Raw genomic sequence first — 20,923 nt, forward strand, 5'->3', positions numbered from 1 at the left:
CTGGGGTGGATCCTTCCGCTCTCCTGCCTGCTCCCTCCCATGGAAGGCAGCTGTGTGCTGGGGGGACTGCTTGCCTTAGGGTGCTGGAGGAGCTGTCCATGGCTCCTCTAGGGGATTCCAGCCCAAACACTCCGCAGACGGTTTTTCGCTGAGGGTCTGTCAGCGGTAAAGTTTTGTTTCGTTTGTCAGATCTGCTCCATCTTTATACCTCCAGAATTTCCTCATCTGTTAGTGGCACCTTTCCACTTACTTTCCAGAGCTACTTTGGACGTTCTTCTCATTCCTCTCTGTGTCAACCTTTCATGAGGATTCGGGGCAGCGCACATCATGGGCTCATTAGCACGTGGAACTGGAAACCCTGGTCTCCCTCCTTCAGTCGGGAGTTCTGGCCCCGTGGAGTGGCCTCAGGACTGTCCATGGCCCTTCAGACCTGTGGGCGTGTGTCTGGGTGGAGGCACGTCGCTTTCCTTAGATCGGGAGTTCGCAAACCGCGGCCACCCGGCCTGCCCTCCGTGCCTGTGCAGCCCTGCAAGCTAATGGTGGCTTTTATGTCTTTAAGTGGTTGAAATAAAGGCAAAAGAAAAATATGTCATGACACGCTAAAAGGGTGCGAAATTCAAACGGCACCGGTATCTGTATCTGGAGCCTCCGGCAGCGCAGCCGGGCGCTTCTGCTCCGTCCCGCTGCGTTTCTTTGGGAGCGCGAGCCGCTGCGCTCTGTCACCGCCCGGGAGACCGGCGGTCTGCAGAGCCCGGTCCACTGGCTCTCGGGTCCGTTGCAGAAAAGTTTGCCGGCTCCTGCCTGAGGTGACAGGGGAGCCCAGGTCCCCCAGAAGTGACGGCAGCCGTGTCCTTGCTGGGTCGCTCCATTTGGGGGTGTTCCTGTTCCGAGCGCCGGTCCGGTGACTGTGGCTGTGTTTGCTTCCAGAGAGCCGGCGGCCGGCCGCACCCGCCCACGCCAGTGTACGAGTTCTCCGACCTCTCGAGCATGGGCGAGCTGAGTGAAAACGAGAAAGATGAAGAGCCTTATGAATCCTTTGGTTAGTATTTTAGACCTTTATCCCCAAAATTTGAAAGTAGTTTAAGCAACATTTAGGCTAGTTCCTAATAAAAATGTAGAAATAGCTTCAAATATAGAACTCGGATGTCTGCATATGAATGTAATGTCTGGGGCGTTCCTTATAATTTGAATTAATTTTTCTCACTTTTAAATACATTGGAACTAAGAATTCTGTTAAGCATTATGAAAGGAGAGCTCTTCCGGTAGCATGTGTTAACAAGCCATTCGGATTAGGACAGCTGTGTGGCACCTGTGACACGAAGAATATAAAATGTATCTCTTACCCCATAGCAATAGCGGGGTCTTGAGTTAGAGAGGAGAGGGGTGATGTTTCACTTTTCTTAAACACACCGATGCAAAGGATGCTGCAGGGGCCCAGGGAGAGCTCTGCCTGTGCTCCCGAGTGGGAGGGCACGGCCGGAGCCTGGCTGACCGCAGGGCATCCAGATGGGACTGCCTCTGTCCCCGCATCGCTGGCCTCTCCAGCGGCCAGAAATGGTGTAGACAGTGCCTCCTGCCTGCACGTGCAGAACAGCAGTGGTCGGACATTTTTGCTGGAGTCGGTTTTAAGGGAATTTTGAAAATATATACCCTCACATGGTTTTAATTTGGTGTCAGTCTTTTTCAGTCCAATTGTCTGTTAATCAAAGAATTCACCCTTTTCAACGTGCGCCATTCAGCGGTGTTTTAGTCGAGTCACAAAATCGTACAGCCAACATCGGGTGATCACTCCGTAAGTTACGTGAATGTCTGGCAACTGCGTTGTGCATCTGAAACTGATATTGTATGTCAGCTGTAGTGGAAACATTTTTGAGATTGCACAGCTCATGGTTGCCTACTCCAGGACAGGCTTGCTTCCACCTTTCGGCTGTTGTGAACAAGGCTGCTGTGGACATGGGCGCGCAGGTACCTGTTTGAGTTCCTGCTGTCACTGCTTTGGGGCAGAAACCCAGAAGGGAATTGCCGGATCACATGGTAATTCCGCGTTCGATTCTCCTGAGGAATCACCATGCCGTTTCCCACAGTGGCTGTGCCCTCGTGCATTCCCACCAGCGACGTACAGGGCGTCATTTCTCCACTCACCCACTCGTTTTCTCTCCGGACAGCGGCCATCCCGATGGACACCTTGTGGCGTCTCGTGTGGTTTTGAGTTGTCTTTCCCTGGTGACCCGTGCAGTTGGGCATCTTTTCCTTTGCTTCTTGGCCGCCTGTATATCTTCTTTGAAGACATACATACCCTCGAACCAGTTTTAGATTGGGTTACCTTTTTATGGCTGAGTTCTAAGACTCCTGTGTGTATGGCTGGTCACATAGGGAGATTCAGGATTAATCTAATTATCTTTTTCCCCTTGTTATCTGCAGTAGTAAATAAATCCCTTTGTCTAGTTGAGGGCAATGCAAAGTATATTACTTTAAAATCGTGCAGTTGATATGTTCATTGTTTAAGAAGATGTATATTGGAAGATGTTTAAATTTGCCCTGTCATGCTAGGATTGGAGCATGAAGAAATGGTCGCTTGGCTCTTACCCAGCATCCCCATCCCAGGCCATTCAGCTCCGCCACTGCTGGCCGCAGCCTTCCCTCCCCCAGTCTCCCCACCTGCCCGGCCCTGCCCCCTGGTGAGGTCTCTCCCATGGCCCCCCTTTCCTGAGCAGGCGGGAGTGGCCCCCCTGCCCCAGCACCTGCCTTCTGTGCCTTTCCACCAGGGCCGCTTGGTCTCCTGGTTCGCCCGCTTCCTTATGACTCAGGGTAGCTGTTCACGCTAGCTGAAGGCTCTAGCCATGCAGAGTCCAGCAGAGAGACGTCCATGAGGGGGGCCTGGAATTCCTCCCCAAAGGGCCCTTCCTCCACAGAGACTGAGGCCCCTGCACCAGGCGCTTCGTCAGGTCGTCAGGTAGGGGACTCAGTCCCGGGAGTGCGTGCGCCAGGCTCGCAAGCCGTGGGGTCTGTCATCACAGCAGCGAGTGTGCCGCTCCATGGGGGAGGGAAGGCAAAGTCACACTTCCTATTTTACCGTGTGTCTCGTGGAAACAGTTTCATGTAGGCACAGTGACCCAGGTTAGAACTGATAAATACCCACTGCCGGTTCACCTGATTTGTGTTCATCAGTGGGATGGTTTCAGGTTCTCGTTGCTGCGGTGTGAGATCAGAAACACCGGGGAAGTAGGCTGTGTAGCTGATTTCGGTTTTGTCAGCCGTTTAAACAAAGATCCCTCCGTCCTCCCCCGTACGAAAGCCCGCGTTCTGAACACTCTCTTGCAGAGCCGCCGCTGCACAGCACGGCCATATACACGGACGACGCGGAGCTCTCCAGACACTGTGGGTCCCTCGGCGTCGAGGCTCCTCCAGGGGATGAAGCGAAAAGAAGGTGCGCTTGTTTGTTCGTGGTTACTGGGATTTCTGAGAAGCTCTTTAGCACAGAACCGTATTTTTTAAAAAAGCTTTTAAAAAGATGTTTTGGGCCAACTTAGGTTTTTCCCTAAGAGAACTGGTACATAAAAACTTAGTTTTTCAAAAATCGACATTACTTTTGATAATTAATTATAGGCACAAATTTCCGGTTATTTAAAAAAAAAAGCCACAGGGACATAAGGGTCACTTTGGTGGCTGTAGTTAATACTATAATGCATATGTTAAGAGAGAAGATCTTAAAGGTTCTCATCATAAGAAAACAATTTTGTCACTACGTATGGTGACAGATGTTAACTCATTCTGCAATGTTTGCAAATATGTGATCATTACATTTCAGACCTGAAACTCATGTTATGTCAGTTGTACCTCAGTAAATATCAAGTGTAATTGAACAGCCAAAAAATATAATTGACACCCAGTCGTCCTAGAAAACGTTGCCTGGGAAGTGGTACAACTTCGAGATAGAACAAGGAGGGAGGGAATGGTTTATTAATGGCACTTCAGTTGACTTGTCGGAGGTTCTTGAACTGGCAGACCCACCCTCACGAGAGAGATGCTCTTCCGTGCGGGTGGAAGGAGGACACACAGGCTGAGCGTCACGCAGAGAAGCCAGAGGGCACTGTTGGCTGCAGATGTGTTGTCTCTAAGGAGCGTTGCTCTGGGTTTACACGTTTACGTGATGGCAGGATCAGGTAAACCAGGTGAAAATGACTCCATAGAGGCCACCTGAGAACAAGTTACACAATGAAGAACTAACTCTTCAATGCTATCGTACTAATGATAAATTATTAGCTAGAGCAAATCCTTGACGTACAGACCTCTGTTAGGTAACAGGTCAGTTCCAGTTGTTGATATATTGTGGAAGTATGAACCGCATTTGAAAAATTAATATCCGGCCCTGGCTGGCGTAGCTCAGTGGATTGGGCGTGGGCTGTGAACCAAAGTGTCGCAGGTTCGATTCCCAGTCAGGGCACATGCCTGGGTTGCAGGCCATGACCCCCAGCAACTGCACATTGATGTTTCTCTCTCTCTTTCTCCCTTCCCTCTCTAAAAAAATAAATAAATAAAATATTTTAAAAAAATAAAAAAAGAAAAATTAATATCCCGCTCAGCAGAACTCTAAATCACGACGTCCCTCTGAGGTCGTCTGCATAACTGACCACCTCCCTGGTCACCCCCGTTGCCCTCCTCCTGGCACGGCCTTCTCTCTGCGCCCTGCGTCATGTGCCTCCAACGCGCCAGCTGCTCGACACCACCAGGCTTTACGTTTGCTTTTCCTCCTGCCTTCAACACCCTTCCCTTTATTTCCTGCCCGGACAAGTATTTTCATACGTCAGCTCAAGGGTCATGACCACGATGTCTCTCCTAACCGCCCAGTCATGTAGCTGCATTTTCCTTGTCCATGCTTGCTAAGTCGTCACCCTGCATGATCTTTGGTCTTCCTGCTAGACAGTGAACCAAGGAAGATGCGATAGTTAAAGCAATTCTATTCACTGTACTCTGCCTTTTGAGGTTGGTGTTCCATGTTTATTGCATTGAACTGAATGAAAAAATGAAAGAAGTCATGTCTCATCAGAAGTTTAGGGCTACTTTTCCTTTCCAAAGGACCAGAGGAGTGTTCCCTTTCATCTCACCTAACGGTGGGCCTAGTGGGTGCAGGTTTGCTTTCAGTACAAATGCTAGCCCCGGTTCCTGGGAGAGGTAGCTTGGAGGAGGAGGGTGCAGTTCTCAGACATGACCACAAGGTGCTGCTGTAACGGGACACTTACAGGTACTCTCCTGCCGAGGATAAACTGACCTGGCCTGGGTGTGGGACAAAGTGGGAGACGAGATCAATAAATCTGGGGAGGTGGCAGCCCCACCCAGGACAAGCAGGAGATCTCATTAAATTGAGCTTGTTTTCCTGTCGAAGAAGACATATGTGAATAACAGTGAAATGTGTGTGAGAGACTCATGGCTTCTCTTTGGTGCAGTGTGAACGCTTCTGAAATTGAAGAAAGTGAAAACGAGTCCATAAAGAGTAGCACAAAAAAGGTATGTAGGCGCATTCTCTCTTCGACCTTAATTAGTGGGATATTTCGTATCCTACTTGGTTTGGGTGCAAGTCGAGAAAATGTTTTGTGAAATATTTCCTATCCTGTTTAGATTGGATGCAGACGGAAAAAGTTCCATAGCAGCATTTTTCATAGAGAAAAGAGTATTTATGTTTTAGAAGGTACTTTTTTAAACTAACAAGTGAAATATTTTTTATCTGAAGTGTTTTTCACGGCCAGTTTTCACACCCGTGTCACGTGTTCAGGCTGTGATTCACAAAGGCAGACTGACTGACGGGGGTATTTATTTGGCGGTTTCTTTAGTCTGGGTTTCCTGTCCTACCCCCTCGTCGTTGCCATCTCCCTGTCGTGCTCCATCTGGAGGTTTAGAAACGACAGGTGTGGACTTGATGGGCAGCTACTGTGACAGTAGGAAGGACAAGCATGTGCATTCTCTACACCCGCGGTGCTGTTTTCTTGACGCAGCCGAGAAGAAAGCCCGTGCCCATCAGCGAGGACTCTGGCAGCTGTGACGAAAGGGGTGTGACCGCGGAAGGCGCACCAGCAGAGAACACCCGTGGCCAGCGGCGGGACGCTGCGTCGTCTCCGGAGCTCCCAGAGACCCCGGCGGAGCTGGGCACGCCCCAGAAGACAGGACCTCTAGGTGCTGAGTCCTCTGGTGAAAAAGAGACCCTGGCCACCAAAAGTCAACTGGTAAGAGAGAGACCGCCACCCCCTTGGCAAGAAAAAGTTGATTGAAACGTGTAGCAGGAAAATAAAACAATTTTCATCTTCCCTCCAGTTTTTTTAAAGAGATTTTTTAGTATCTTATTATAAAAGTAGTTTGATGTATAAGGTATGGGAAGGAAGAGAAGTGTCCTGTAACCCTCCCATCCAGCACTGACCAGGCCCGACCCTGCCTAGCCTCTGAGATCAGACGAGACTGGGCGTGTGCGTGCAGGGAGGTGTGGCTGTGGACTAAAAGGCCCTGTAGTTCTGTCGCCCTCTTGGGTCTTCAGTCCTCTCACTGAGCTTTTCTCACCCTCAGGGGGCCTTGTCCTGGCCGTCCAGTGTGCCACACTGCCGTTTCAGGGCTGCGCGACACTTCATTCCCGGGAGTGCCACGGTCCCTTCCTCTCTCACTCGGGAACGGCGGCGTTTAAACAAATTCAAAGCACTTTGATGAATCTCCAGCCAAATCTCCGTGTGCACCCTTGATTGTTCAGAAAAAAAAAAAAAACGCTACAATAAGATTTCTGGTTCATGTGTGTTCTATTGTAAGATTCTTGACATACACTTTTTGATCAAATCTTAATATGTCTTTGCCAGCACCTTGATTTTGGCCCTTTGAAACCGATTTTGGACTTCTGAGCCCCAGAACTGTTGGAGAATACATTTCTGGTCTTTTAAGGCACCAAGCTGTGGTAATTTATTACAGCAGCCACAACGACCTAAAACATTACCCGAGGACTTTTTAGTTATGTGGTTTTTAGTTTTACCATTTCCATTTTTTTTTTAATTTTTTTTTATTTTTTAGTATAGTTTCTGCTGAGATTCCCTATCTGATCAGTAAAACCATCACTTCCTTTGCTTCTTTGGACATGTTTGTGATAGCTGCCTTAAAGTTTCTGTTTTCTAAGTCAGCTAACTGGGCTACCTCAGGGTCAGTTTAATTTTCCATCTTGACTGCTGGTGACATTTTTTGTGCAACATTTTAAATCTAGTCCTTTGTAACTGCGTGTGTCGGGCATTGTTGTTGACAGGTTGTTGAGACTCCAAATTGTGTTACAGTGTTCTGTGCTGCGCCGCTGCGCTCTGGCTTCTGCCTCCGCGGCGCCCTGGGGTGTGCTGGGATTCTGTGTGCTGTGCCACTGTCTGGAGTCGCACCCGGGCGTGGGCGTGGGGGTGAGAAGGGAGCATGCGCAGGCCCCACTGAGTTTCCTCATCTTGTTCTGCACCATGTCCAGTGCCTAAATAAAATCGCCAGGCCCCGCCCCCATTTTATGGTTGTTTATGGCGAGAAGCTGTTCCTTATCATGATTTGGAAACAGCCGACTCCACACATGGTCTCAGTGATGAAAGTTCGACTTCCTCCAAGGCAATCTTCGTTAAAAACCAGCTGGAAGGTGTTTTTGGGGCGGGGGGCGGGGGGGCACAGTTTACTTTTTCCAATGTTGCCTTATATCAATTAAGATCATTTATAGAATTAACTATATACTATATTAACTGAGAAGTAAGAATCATAGCTAAAATATTAACTGCCAGTGTTTGATAATACTGTCTTAGTCGTTCTAAGAAAAACTCACAGCAGCTGTGGCCTTGCTTCCCAGCAGTTGTCATCAGCTTGGCTCGGATAAATTCTTAGGAAAACCCACTCCTCCCAAAAAAGAAAAACTTTTAAGTAAAATTCTGTGCTGGTTTTTTTTTTTTAAAGAAAACTCAGAAAAAGGAGAAGACGTTTCACGGCAAAAGAAAGAAACCAAGAGATGAAGCTGCAGACACAGGTACAGGGTAGTTAGTACTTTATGCTTTCACAGTCGTTCAGGAGTTTCATTTAAAAACTCTTAATTTATTAAAGAAATAAAAATTTTTTTAAGATTTTATTTATTTTTTAGAGAGGGAAGGGAGGAAGAAAGAAAGAAAGAGAGAAACATGAATGTGTGGTTGCTGGAGACCATGGCCTGCAACCCAGGCATGTGCCCTGGCTGGGAATAGAACCTGCGATACTTTGGTTTGCAGCCCGTGCTCAATCCACTGAGCTACGCCAGCCAGGAAGAAATAAATTTTAATTATGTGAAACTTCCACTTTAAAAAGTTAAAACATGTGACTTAGGAGTAACTGTTTTCCCAGCATCTATCATGAAAATCTTTAACGTACAACAATGGTAAAAGAATTTTATAATATATTTATTTATATACTCACTACCTAGATTTTACTATTAAAATATCCATTAATATATTTTCATACATCATTTAGTATGTAACCTTTTCTGTAAGGCTTCTTTCATTTAGTATAACTTTTCTCAGATTCATCCATGTTCTTTGGTATTTATTGACTCAAAAGTTTATTGAAAAATGTTCCAGCATAAAATAAAGCATTTTCTCTTTAAGTTCTTTTCAAGGAGAAGTTGTGTATTTTTCTTGGTATTAAAAAAAAGTCTGTTTTAGAAAATTTAAAAAGTATGGAAAGGAAGATAAAATCACCTATAATTCCATCACTCCAAAATAGCTACCCTGTTTTTTGTCTCTGCTCTTTAATCCTTTTACTGAGCTTTTCTCACCCAAAAAGGGACCATGTCCTTGTCTTACCATATTTTACCGCATCCTAAGTATTCTACAATTCCATTTTAGAAGATACTTTGTTCAAGAATGTACTGTGGTTTTGTTCGTGTTTTACTGTATTTATATGACTGTCCAAGTCCACACTGAGAAATCTTGTGTTCCAGAAGTGACTGTTAGGTTAAATTAGAAAGTGTGGCTAACGAAGGAGAGCTCCGTAGGCAGTGTCAGGCTGACTGCTGAAGACAGTGAGGAGGGAGGCCGGGCCCCAGGCTGCGTCCTCCTAAACTCCCTGAAGAGGGAGACTAGGAGGGAGGGAGGGACCGAGGGAAGTAGAGACACACAGACAGGATGTTGAGACTAGGCCCTGCCCTGGGGCAGGAGCAGGCAGTGTCTCCTCCCAAGGGCTGCGTCAGCCGCAGCTCTTTCGTCACTTTGGCGGGATGGCTTTTGTTGTCGCCTGGCAGAACCCTGGACTAGAGCCACATTATTGCTCATCAGTCTAGTACATTGGCTTATCTTGCTCTTCTAGATGTTTCTGGCTGTGCGCGTATTTGGTGTCTAAAAGCAAAGAGAAGCAGTGACATCACGGAGCTAGATGTTGTCCTGTCAGCATTTGAGGAAGCCATCCCCGAGCATAAGTAAGTCTGAACGCGATGCATGCGCCTAGTGACCGTCCCTCGGAGCACCCCTTTTGCTCACCCCGTGGCTTCTGACCCGGAGCGTTTTCACCACTCAGTCTCACACACGTTTGCGTCCCCATTATCATTCTTTCTTCGGTCCTGTGAATTATGTAGTCCCAGGTCTTTGTAGGTCCAGATATGTGGCTTTTTAATGTACTTTTTTGTTTCTACCTGCCATCTCAAACACCTTGTCAGACTTCGTGGACGGGTGGTACCTGGCTTTTGAAATACTGAGACGTTCTCCGTAACCTGGTACACGATCCGGGGGATCTGACTGGTGGGTCTGCGTGGAGTCGGTAACTGTCGGGTCCCTGCAGAATCAGCAGTTTTTCCTGCTACTTCCGTCAGTCTATGCTGCATCTATTTAAAGACACTTATTAGGGCATGGTGCTCAAGACTGCTGCCTAGACTGAGCTTCTCAGCCTTCCCAGTGGTCCTCTCCATCCTTACCACCTGTCTTATCTGACACCAGTTTTAGTGTCACTGGATTTCTGTTGCTAGCGTTTGCCAGATTGAATGTTCTTTTGCTTCCAGCCTTTGTCCGATCTTAAGCTTTCTTATAAAATCTTTTTAAATTAAACGTGTCCACCTGGTGGGGGGGGGTTCAGCTGTCTACTAGGCCATTTACATTGTATTGTATTATCAGTACATTTGGGAGGATGGGCTGATAAAGTTTGTTTACTTCTCTAAATTTTTCTAACTTTTGATGTTTTTAATCTTTTCTTGCTTTTTTTTTTTTAAGATTTTATTTATTTTTTTAGAGAGGGAAGGGAGGGAGGGAGAGAGAGAGAGAGAGAGAGAGAGAGAAACATCAGTGTGCGGTTGCTGGGGGTTATGGCCTGCAACCCAGGAATGTACCCTGGCTGGGAATCGAACCTGGGACACTTTGGCTCCCAGCCCGTGCTCAATCCACTGAGCTATGCCAGCCAGGGCCTTTTTCTTGCTTTTTTTAAACGTAGAATTTACGGTTCCCGTCTAATAAGATTAGAGCTTTGGGAAGGTCTCTAATCTCTCGGTCTTCTCTCCCTGTCACCACCCCAAGCCCAGGTGCTTATCATCCTGGAGACCTTTAGTTCCGATGCAGGTAGACAGGTTTTCTGGACTCTGTCTGAGACAGCAGCAGTCTTTACGAAGGTGTGTTTTTGACACCCTTTGCATCGTACATTTCTTACCACATCCTATGGATCCATCTCTTCTCTTTTTCAAAGGCATGAGACCACCCTTTTCAGTGTGGCTGTTTGTGGAAAACGTCTAAATCCTCCTGGTTATTGTGACCACGACTTTGAGTGGGAAGGACGGTCTAGCTGGATGCCCTGGGTTACACGTCATTTCCTCAGACATTTGCGGTCACTGCTTGTCCTATTTTTCACCTGGTGCTGATGGAGAGAACATGATCTTGTCTAATCTTGTTCCTCCGCGTGTGGCCTGCTCTGTCTCTGAGCTTTTACAGGGTTTTGTCTTTGCTACTCGTAAATTTCACTGTTGTGGTTCTGATCTTTTCAATCTAAGGTTAGTCTTTATGAAAATTAAAAATATTTTTGTTCCTCTAATTTTTAAAATTTTCTATACCATTGTCCTTTGCTACATTCTTCTTGATTTCCTCAGTCTAGCTACTGGAAGTTTGCTCATTCATTGCTCAGACATACCCATCCCTTCTGCCATTTCCTCCATCTGTTGAGTCCTTTACTGAGCTGTTTTAGCTTTTGTGCATAATATTTCTGGTTGGCCCTCTCTTATGCCTTCAATTCATGTTTTCTATTAATATCTTTAGAGTATTTATTAGGCTAATTTTAAAAGTGCTGCATTATCTACTGTGCAATCAGTCCCTGCTTCTGACAGAGTTTCCGGTCTCGTGGACTGTGTCCCTCTGAGCTAGCTGTGTTGCCCTGGTGTCTGGTCACTGCAGACTGTGAGCTCCTGTCCCCGGGCCCTCAGCTTCCCTGGTGGCCCTTGTGTGTAAGGGAAGGCCAAACCTCAATTCCTGTCGGCGCCCAGGAGCACAAGGGACGGCCTGGATGAGCCGTCCTGGGGCAGGGTTGCCTCAGCCACTCACCCCGCCAGGTGACCTGTAGGTTGGGATCCCACCCGCTGCTCTTCAGAGATTCAGTAGCCTTAAGAGCAGACACACCTCTTAGATTGCCATGCTCCCACCCTGGGGTTTCGGCAAGGGAAGGAGGAGGGAACAGCTGCCCAGAGTTGGCCAGTCTCCCTGGTGTTCTCCGGGCCTCCCAAACACAGCCCAGGTTTGCCTCCTGAGGACCCGGGGCAGAGCTCCGAGTTGCTGCAGCTGCGGGGAAGCAGGGTTGGAGGGAACCAGCGCCCAGCGCTGGGGAAGAAGCAGGCACTTCCACCCTTACCTGTCCCGGGCCACAGCCACCACCCCTCACGCCACTTCACCCGCTGCTCCGCATACCGCGTCCCCTCAGCTCAGGGCTCCCCACTGCTCTCTCCGCTTTGTCATCCTGTCCTGAGGACGGCCTTGGGTGAAGGGGCCGGCCTGTCCTGCTCACTCCTCTTTGTCATTGTAGGAGGTGTCCAATTCAGTCCCCTGAACGGCACGTCCCAGAGCCACTCTGCCATTAAAACCGTGCGGAGACCAACACCAAGACCAGCGTGACTGTGTCACCCTTCCCCTGCTCAGCAGTCTCTGCAGGAAGCAAAGAGCTCAGCTGTGCTAGCGAAAGTGGCCTCGTCTTCCTTTTAGCCTAGTAGATTCTCGATACAAGAAGTGACTTAGGAAGAAGAAATGACTTAGATGTAGTATTTTCATTCAGCTCCTAAGATTACACAACACCCTGGTGTTCCAGTCACACCAAGTACTTCCGGTGGGGCCGCGGACCTCTCTCCTTGGAGGAGCATTTCCCGCCAGTGTCCAGCGCCACTTTCAGAGGGCAGTGAGCTGTCGGGGGGCCTGCCCTTCTCGGTGTCTGTGCCCGGCACGCACCCTGAGTAGTTTCGTTGCTGGCAGGCTCACTCACTGGTAACCAGTGATCAGTGTGTAAAAGTCAGAAGGTGCGCAATGAAATGCAAACATTACGAACTGGGAACATTCTAAAACCAATCAGTTATCTGTGGGGAAGTGACCAGATTTTTACGGCACTAGAACTTGAGAGAGCTGTGTCTATGGTTGATAGAATCCACCAATTTCTCATCTATAGTCCATGCAGAAAGTCCTGATCAGTTTTCCTAATTTTTCTTTGTTTTTAGCATCTTAACATCAGGATTGTATATTTAAATTGGAAATACTTTTCTTAAAAGAGGGCTGGTGGCTTTTTTAATTGTGATGCAGTACACGGAGTCTATAATTTACATCTTGACTGCGTTGGAGCGCAGGCTTCAGTGATGTGAAATGTGCACGCATTGTTGTGTGGAACCCCCCCCCCCCCCCCCGTGTAGCCTTCAACACCTGCCGAAGGTGTTCTGACCACGCAGGCGAGGGCTCGCCCCCGGGTTCTCTGTTCTGTTCCGGGGGTCCAGGTGTCCGTCTTGCGGTCCGCACTGCACTGTTTGGGTTGCTGCAGCTTGGTGATGTCTTGTGCTCAGAACTGTGGGGACTCATCCTCGGTTTGCTCTCTCAAGACCGTTTTGGCCACTTGGGGGCCTTTGTTATTCTGTACACCGTTTAGAACGGTTTTGTTTCTGTTTCTGCAAAGTGCTGTTTGGAATTATGTGGGGACTGCATGGAGTCTGGAGATGGCTTTGGGTGGTAAGGGCATTTTTATAGTTTCAAGCCTTCCGGTCAATGAGCATGGGATTTTTTTTTTTTAATTTGTGTCTTTAATTTCTTTGAACAATTTTTATAGTTCTCAGTATACAAATATCTCACCTCCTTGGTTATGTTTATTCCTAAGTATTTTATTCTTTTTGATGCCACTGTAAATGGGATTTTTAAATTACCTTCTGGATTGTTCATTGTTAACACACAGAAAATCAACTGATTTTGTATCCTTCAACATTGCTGAATTTGTTCGTTGGTTCTAACAGTTTCTTGTGTGCAGACCCCGTGGGTTTTCTGTCTATAAGATCATGGTATCCGTGGACGGAGGTTTTACTGCTTTCCGGTGTGGGCACCGCTTACTTTTTCCCCGCCCGATCGCCCTGGCCGGGGTGTCCGGCACCATGGCGAGAAGGAAAGGAGGGGGGGAAGCATCCTGCCCTGTCCCCAATCTGAGCACAGAGCCCTCCGGTTTTCACCGCTGAGTGTGGGGGTAGCGGCGGGCTCTTCCCCACGTTGACGTGGTTTCCTTCGGCTCCTAGTGTATCGGGAGTTTCTGTGGTGAGTGGGGACTGGGTTTTGTCCAATGCTTTTTCCGCATTGAGGTAATTGTGTGGCTTCTGTCCTTCATCCTGCTACTGTGCAGTGTGACGTGGATGGCATCCCGCATGTCCCGCTCTCCTTGCGTTCCAGGTATAATTCCCACCCTGTCGAGGTGCATATGGTCCTTTCCAGGTGTTCAGCCCTGTCCCTGGTATTTTGCTGAGGGGTTTTCATCAATAACCATCAAGGATATTGGTCTCTAGTTTTCTTTTCTTGTAGTATTTTTGCCTGATCTTGGTGTCAGAGTGATACCGGCCTCACGAAATGCGCTCAGAAGTGTTCCCTCATCTTCAGTATTTTGGACGCATTGGAGAAGGACTGGTGTTCATTCTTCTTTAAAGGTTCGATAGAATTCTCCCTCAGAGCCTCCAGGCCCTGGGGTCTCTGAGGGGTGGTCTTTGATTACTGATTCAGTCTCCTTACTAGCCGTGGGTTCATTCAGATTTTTTTTTTATTTCTTCATGATTTATTCTTGTTAGGTTTCGGGTTTCCAGAAACTTAAGCATTTCTTGTGGGTTGCCCAGTTTTGGGGCATGTAAGTGTTCACAGCCGTCTCTCGTGACCTTTTCTGTCTCTGCGGCACCAGTTACAATGCGTCCGTCCTTCTGCAGTTCTGGTTTTGGGTCTCTTTTCCTTAGTCCATCTAAGGATGTGTCAGTCTTGTTGATTTTTTTTTTTTCAATAAAACAGCCCTTAGTTTTATTTTCCCTATGTTTCTGTTCTGTGTTTTGTTTATTTCTGCTATAATCCGTATTCCTTCCTTCCTCTAACTTCGGGTTTACCTTGCTCTTTTTGTAGTTCCTTGGGGTGTGCAGCGAGGGTTTTGGTTTGAGGTCTTTTTAAGGTCAGCGTGTGCTGCCGCAGCCTTCCTTCCTGGTGCTGCTGTGCCCGCGTCCCTCCGTGTGGATGTGTTTGTCGCTTTTGTTTTCGTTTGTGCCGACGTAGTTCCCAATTCCCCTTGTTATTTCCTTGATCCATTGATTGTTCAGGAGTGTTGTTTAATTTCCACATTTTTCAGTTTCCCAGTTTTCTTTTGTTGATGACTTCTAGTTTTATTCCATTGTGGTTGAAAAGATACTCGGCATGATTTGATGCTATTAAATTGGGTAGGGCTGATGGTGTCATCCGGCACTGATACATCTCGGGGAGTGCCCTGCTGTGCCCCAGGAGACCGTGCGTGTGTGCGTCCTGCTGTTACTGGGGGGTGGGGGGCGGGGGGGACACTTCCTGTAGGGCTGTCAGGTCCGGTCGGTTACAGTGTTGTGCAAGTCCTCAGGCTTCCTGTGGAGCTTCCGCACGGTTGAGCCATCGTCACTGAAAGTGTTTCCGTGTGGCTGTTCGGGCCTTTGAATGTGTCTGGCCTACTGCAGCTCATTGAGTGGGTTTGGGGATTCTCATAAAGGCTCTTTGGGCCTTACATAGTTAAGGTGGTTCCCCTACGGGGTATGAGGTTTGGGACTTCCTCTTTCACCATCTTGCTGATGTTGCTAGAAATACCTCTTTTTAAAAAAAAAAAAAGATTTTATTTATTTTTAGAGGGGAAGGGAGGGAGAAAGGGAGAGAAACATCAACGTGTGATTGCATCTCATGAGCCCCCTACTGGGGACCTGGCCTGCAATCCAGGCTTGTGCCCTGACTGGGAATCGAACTGGCAACCCTTCAGTTTACAGGCTAGTGCTCAGTCCACTGAGCCACACCAGCCAGGACTTGAAATACCTCTTCAACACCACCGTCAGGATGAGCACTCACACAGGGCAGTCCTAGCCTCTGAAGACTGACCCGACGTCCCGGAGCTCGCTCCCCCGCTGAGACAGAGCGTCTGCTGCCGTGCAGTCCCTGAGCACCAGCTGCCTGCCCTGGGGAGCCGGACCAGGACGCTGGGCCCTCTTCCCCTTGTCACTGGGGCCCAGGACACTTTTTTTCGGGGGGGGGGGTCAGCTTTATAGCCTTTGAAGGATTGGACCGCTGGCGTTTGGCTACTTGTTGGTTAGTCCAGACGTGTCGTATGGTTATTCCTCCGGTTGTTGGCCGGCAGGAAGGCAGGGGCGGAAGTCTGCAGGTCAGCGGATCGGGGCAGGAAGGCTGGGTTGGCGGTGCATTTCCACATCACCTGGTGTCACCTGTGGGTGTGGCCAGTGTCCAGGAGTTTAGCCAACCACACACCCGAGGGTTTAGGGAAGAATATCTCCTGTTCTTTTTCTTTTATTGGGACATACCCCGTATTCCCTAAGCCCGAGAAAGGTCTGTAGCTAGCTGACCATGCCATCTTAGATGCTCGAATGCTGTGTGCATAATTGTGTGTCGATGTGCTAAGCAAATGAAACACCTTTCACAATCCAGTTTTTGATACTTAGTTTTATCTTTTTTTAAAAAATTCTGTTACAGACAAAATATAGAATCTAAAATTTGCAAGGAAGCAATCAACAAATTCCATTCTAGTCTGAAAGAAGAGCTCATCAAAACAGTAAGTTCGTTGACACAAATATATTGTCCTGGATCTTTCTTGCTCGTCCTGAGGAGCACACAGTTATCTTAGACAGATTGCATTTGTTGCCGTGCTGTCAAGAACTCTTTAACATTATCAGTGTTCCGCATATTGTTGGGAAATATTGTAAGCTAATAAGCATTTAATTTTGGAAAATGCCATGTGAATATTTTTTTGTTTTGTGTAGCTTACTGAAGTCCAGAAGTTGAAAACTCTGAGAAGGAAGAATGCTAAGGTAAATCACTTGTGATCAGACGCATGTGGTCGTGTCGAAGACTTAAGTGAAGACTCGACTCTGGGCTTTGTGACCTTCAGAGTGTGGAAGGTTTCTGTCCTTTTAGGCAGGCTGTTACTTGGCTGGTCTTGTGGTTGAGTAGTGTCCATGCACGCCAGGGCATGGGGGTCCTGGTCAGCCTAGAAAAGGCTGTGAAGCCCAAAATGGATCAGTATTGAGTGATGCATATTCATCACTTTTGTACATATCAGAAAAGCAAAGCCTTCAGAATGAAGAGCTGTCCCATGTCCCGGGTCAAAGGACAGCCTGGGAAGAATATTGGGCTAAGGGTCAGGAGACCTCTTTTCTTGTCCTTGTTCTGCTACGTGAATGTTTCGCCACCTTTCTGAAAACACCACCAGCAGGTGTGCCGCAGTGCAGCCGGAAACATGGGGCCCAGCCGTTGGTGGTTGACCAGATGACCCCTGAGGGTCTAGCCCTAAATTTGCATGAACCCAGGAGTGGAAGAGCAGCTTCCCCTCCACATTAGTAATTGAAACGGATTGGAAACACACACATTTTCCTGACAGTGATTACAAACCTTTGCTCGTGTGTTTTTCCTTCGGTTTTAATCTCTGGTTGGTCAGCTCTGCCTTGCTTGTAAGGAAGTGGGAGCAGTCGGCACGTCCGGCACCAGAGCGTCACGCAGTCACCAACAGTGACGGCCGAGAGGGCGAAATTTACTGTACCGAGATGTTCTTTCTGAAACCGCATCCTGACCCTGCTAACCCGTTCAGTACTTGCCTATTGTGCCTAGACAAAACCTGGGAGAGTAAAATTCTTTAATGCCGCAGCAGAGATCTGGCCCCCACTACTTTAAAGTCCTGGAGTAAACCGCCCCGCCCTGCTGTCTGTCAGAGCACGAGCCGGTGCCGTGGTGGCGCACTGCTCCTGCGGACGCCTGTCCTCCCGCTGGACGGCGTCCCACGATGGGAAGGGCGGGCTCTGTCTCCTTTCCCACTGCGCTTCCGAACACCTGGCATGGCGTGCCCGGTGGTGCCCAAACATTCATGAAATTATTGTTGCATTACTTAGATGACTTCAGACATCGAAAAGAAGAGGCAGCGTTTGATCGAAGTCCAGAACGAACTGCTTTGGTAAGACAACACCGAACTCCTCTCTGCGAGCCCGCCCAGGAGGGCGAGGGCACGCCACGCGGGGCTGGTGAAGCCTGCTGCTGTCGCACTGAAATCCCTTCGGTTTCCTTGGAGCTTGGAAGCCGGTGCAGGCAGTTGTGCTGCGGAGTGGAGAAGCTTTCAGCAAAGAAAATTCGGCACTGGCCTGTCCTCAGGTCTCTCAGCTCTGGCCTGAGACGCAGCCTAATCTGCGATGTGACTAGAGATTCGGGAACTGGGCGGCCTGGGGTGTGAGTCCAGCATCTGCCGCTTACTGGCCAGGCAGCCCCGGGCAGGTCATGCAGCCTCCCGGGACCTCAGTGTCCTCTGTGTCAGTGGTCAGGGCACCTGCACCTCACCGGGTGCCGCTCACGCACACCCAGCCCCCGGCTCTGGGAACAGCCACTGAGAGTGCAAGCAGGGTTCCAAAGGTTGCAGGGTTTTCATCCAACACTGGGCTAGTTTTTCCTCCCCCTGGTTTTATGGGACCTTGGAGACGGACTCAGTGTTGATAAGAGGAAGGAGCAGGGCAAGGCCTCTCCTTCATGGTTTTACTGTTGCCTAGCCCTGCCTCAGGCTGTAACATGTCAGCCAAGTTGTGTTGTGACTCAGTAGTTCCCCAGGCCCGTTTTTCCTAACTTCACTGGTGCGCTTACAAACTCAGTCTCCTCGTACACCTTGGGCTGTTATACTTCATTATGTGTCACTGTTTTTAGGAAAACTGTTCTTTTGTTTTAGGTTAGAGCCACAGCTGAAACAGCTACAGGTAAAATACGATGAACTTGAGGAGAGAAAATCTTCCCTTAGGAATGCAGCCCATTTCTTATCTGACTTAAAACAGCTTCACCACGATTATTCAGATGTCCGAGAGAGGGGACCGCCTGTGAAGGAAACGGTGAGTCCGGTTTTCGCTCCGCACCGCGGCTCAGGAGGTGCAGGGCTGTCGGGGGCTGGTGCCGGCGGCCTCAGGGAGAGAATGGAGCCACAACGTAACAGCCCACCCCAAACGGTGGGTGTCCTCTAACTCAGGGCACATTCCTGACAGCCCAGTTCCTTTAGCTGCTTGAGTAAAGCAGAGGAGGAGAGGACACCCTGCTGCAGGAACCGGGTCTCACCACTAGGGGGGCGCGGCTTTCTGTGCGAGCCTCAGCGGGGCCACCAGGCTGTCCTGGAGTCGTCACCCACAGACACCAGCCAGGCTCCAAAGACCACCCTCTTGCTCTTGTTCCGCCCGGACTTGCAGTCTCTTTTTTCTCTGAAAAGGAAGTCATTATCCCATAAAAGGGCAGGTGTGACATGAGAAGCTGAGAAACATAAAAAGGGAAGATAGTAGGAGAAAGTGTGGTATATTGTTGTAGTAAGTTTTACAGCTGCGTCCGGATTGCTGCTGCAGACGTTGCTACAGTTATGAGACCCCGCTCAGACTCATAGGGATGTTTGTTAGAGGAAAAAAAGTATATATTTGCAGCACACATGTATTTTATGAGCATCCTTGTATGCTTCACTTCTCAATTCAATTTTAAGGTTTTGACACGGGTCTAAGAGTTAATCCTCCTGAGCCTAAGTTTTTTTTATAGATTGGAGATCTGGAAATGGAATGCTTTTCTATTTTTCCCCGTGACCGCATCCAGCCAGGGTAAAGCTTACCGTGTGGAGTCGGAGCTTTAGCTGCTGAACTCGGAGAGGCTGGCGGAGGCGGAGGTGCCGGGACTGCCCGTTTGCTGCCGCACACTCCGCGCGCCAGCAGCCCGTGCTCCGTGCGCCCGCCGCTGCCTCCGTGCGCCTGTCGTGCGGAGCACTCTCACGTTTGAGTGCCGGTCTCCCCTCTCTGGCTTCCTGAGCTAAACGTCCGGTGCCAGATGCTAGTCCTTCCCGCGCCCTCCCGGAGAGCGGGCGCCCCCGGCAGCTCGAGCACCTTAGAGTCCCAAATAGTTAGCTGAATCCCAGGGATAGGATAGGTGTGTTCCAGAAAGCATTCCATTATTATTTTTTAATTTCTGTTTTTGTTTTTTTTATTTTAATCATTGTTCAAATACAGTTTTCCCCCTTTTATTCCCATTCCAGCCTGCCCACCTGCATTATTCTGTTACTATGAGGGTGGCATAGTCTGACCGCTTTTCTGCTCGAGTCTCATTTCAAAGAAAAACCACATTAAACAGACTCGTAACTGTAGCCTTCCGTAAGGGGAATTCAGTCACTCTCCCTTAGGTACAATTTATAACATGAAGTCTGGCTTTGTGAATTATTTTAAGGTCATTAGCTGGGTTTTGTTTTCTATTTTATGTTGGGTTTGTAGTCTGATTTTTGTCTTTAATCATTAAGAAATTTGGATGGCAACTTCTGAGACATTTAATTGATCTCCACTAAATGATGTTTTTTTTCCTGGGCCTGGTGTGCTCCTGCCACCGGTTCCCGCAGTAGCAGCAACTCTGAGTCACCGCCTTCTGTTTAACAGAGGCGTGAGCTTGCGGGACCCAGTTCTGACCTGCCCCAGGGATGAACTTCCCTTTCAGATAACTCACGGACCTCGGTGGCTCTGTGAGCCAGCTGGTGTCCCGGGGTGAGGCCCGCCAGCCTGGGGAGCAGTGGAGCAGTTCCCTGGAAACCTGATTTATCAGTTTCGTCCTGAGGCGGGGGGGGGGGGGGGGGGGGGGGGGGGTGTGGAAACCAGACTCGTGACGCCAGTTCCCAGAAGGAGAGGAGGAGTCGTCAGTGGGAAGCTGCATTAAAATCGGCGTTTGGTCATAACACTGAGCTGTGTGCGACAAATAGGGTTGTAACAGTTCTCGGTATTTTTTAATCTAAATATTTTCCTTCAATAGTATGATTCATCCAGCCTTCCAGCTCTGTTATTCAAAGGAAGAACCCTTCTAGGAGCTCAGAGCCATCTGCAGAATATCAACTATCGGCTAGAGAGGCTCCTCGACCAGGAGTGAGACGGGTCTACTAAACTGGGTCCACGTGAGGACAAGCCCGCACCGCGGCCTGTCGCCTCCTGAAACTGCTTTTTCTTAGAGGACTTTCTCGGGGACACGTAACCAAGCGAGTTTGTCTAACTGTTCGGGCTGGTTGTGTGCCCTTGTCACCAGTGCGATTGCACAGTAGTTTGAGAGGCTATAATTAGCTCTTCCGGTTAGTGTCTTGAGTAGTGAGTTGAAATGTTGACACTCAACCCTAATTAGCCACAGACATAAAGACTTTAACCTATAAGTAAATATGCATAAGCTGATATGAACACAGACTAATTCTGGTTAATCAATACAGA

At 48.6% G+C, this 20,923-nt stretch overlaps 1 protein-coding gene across 1 annotated transcript; it reads left to right on the forward strand.

Moving 5' to 3' along the window:
* The first annotated feature begins 416 nt into the window (after positions 1-416).
* On the forward strand, positions 417-20,893 carry CENPU (centromere protein U). Its single transcript, XM_036011112.1, is given in 14 exon segments — positions 417-432; positions 701-805; positions 808-896; positions 928-1,039; positions 3,322-3,427; positions 5,445-5,505; positions 5,991-6,218; positions 7,939-8,008; positions 9,316-9,424; positions 16,170-16,248; positions 16,457-16,504; positions 17,579-17,640; positions 18,397-18,553; positions 20,481-20,893. Coding segments are annotated over 14 exon segments (1,356 nt in total). The 3' UTR covers positions 20,595-20,893.
* The last annotated feature ends 30 nt before the right edge of the window (positions 20,894-20,923 follow it).

This window comes from Phyllostomus discolor, chromosome 11, assembly GCF_004126475.2.
Source record: "Phyllostomus discolor isolate MPI-MPIP mPhyDis1 chromosome 11, mPhyDis1.pri.v3, whole genome shotgun sequence".
NCBI lineage: Eukaryota > Metazoa > Chordata > Mammalia > Chiroptera > Phyllostomidae > Phyllostomus > Phyllostomus discolor.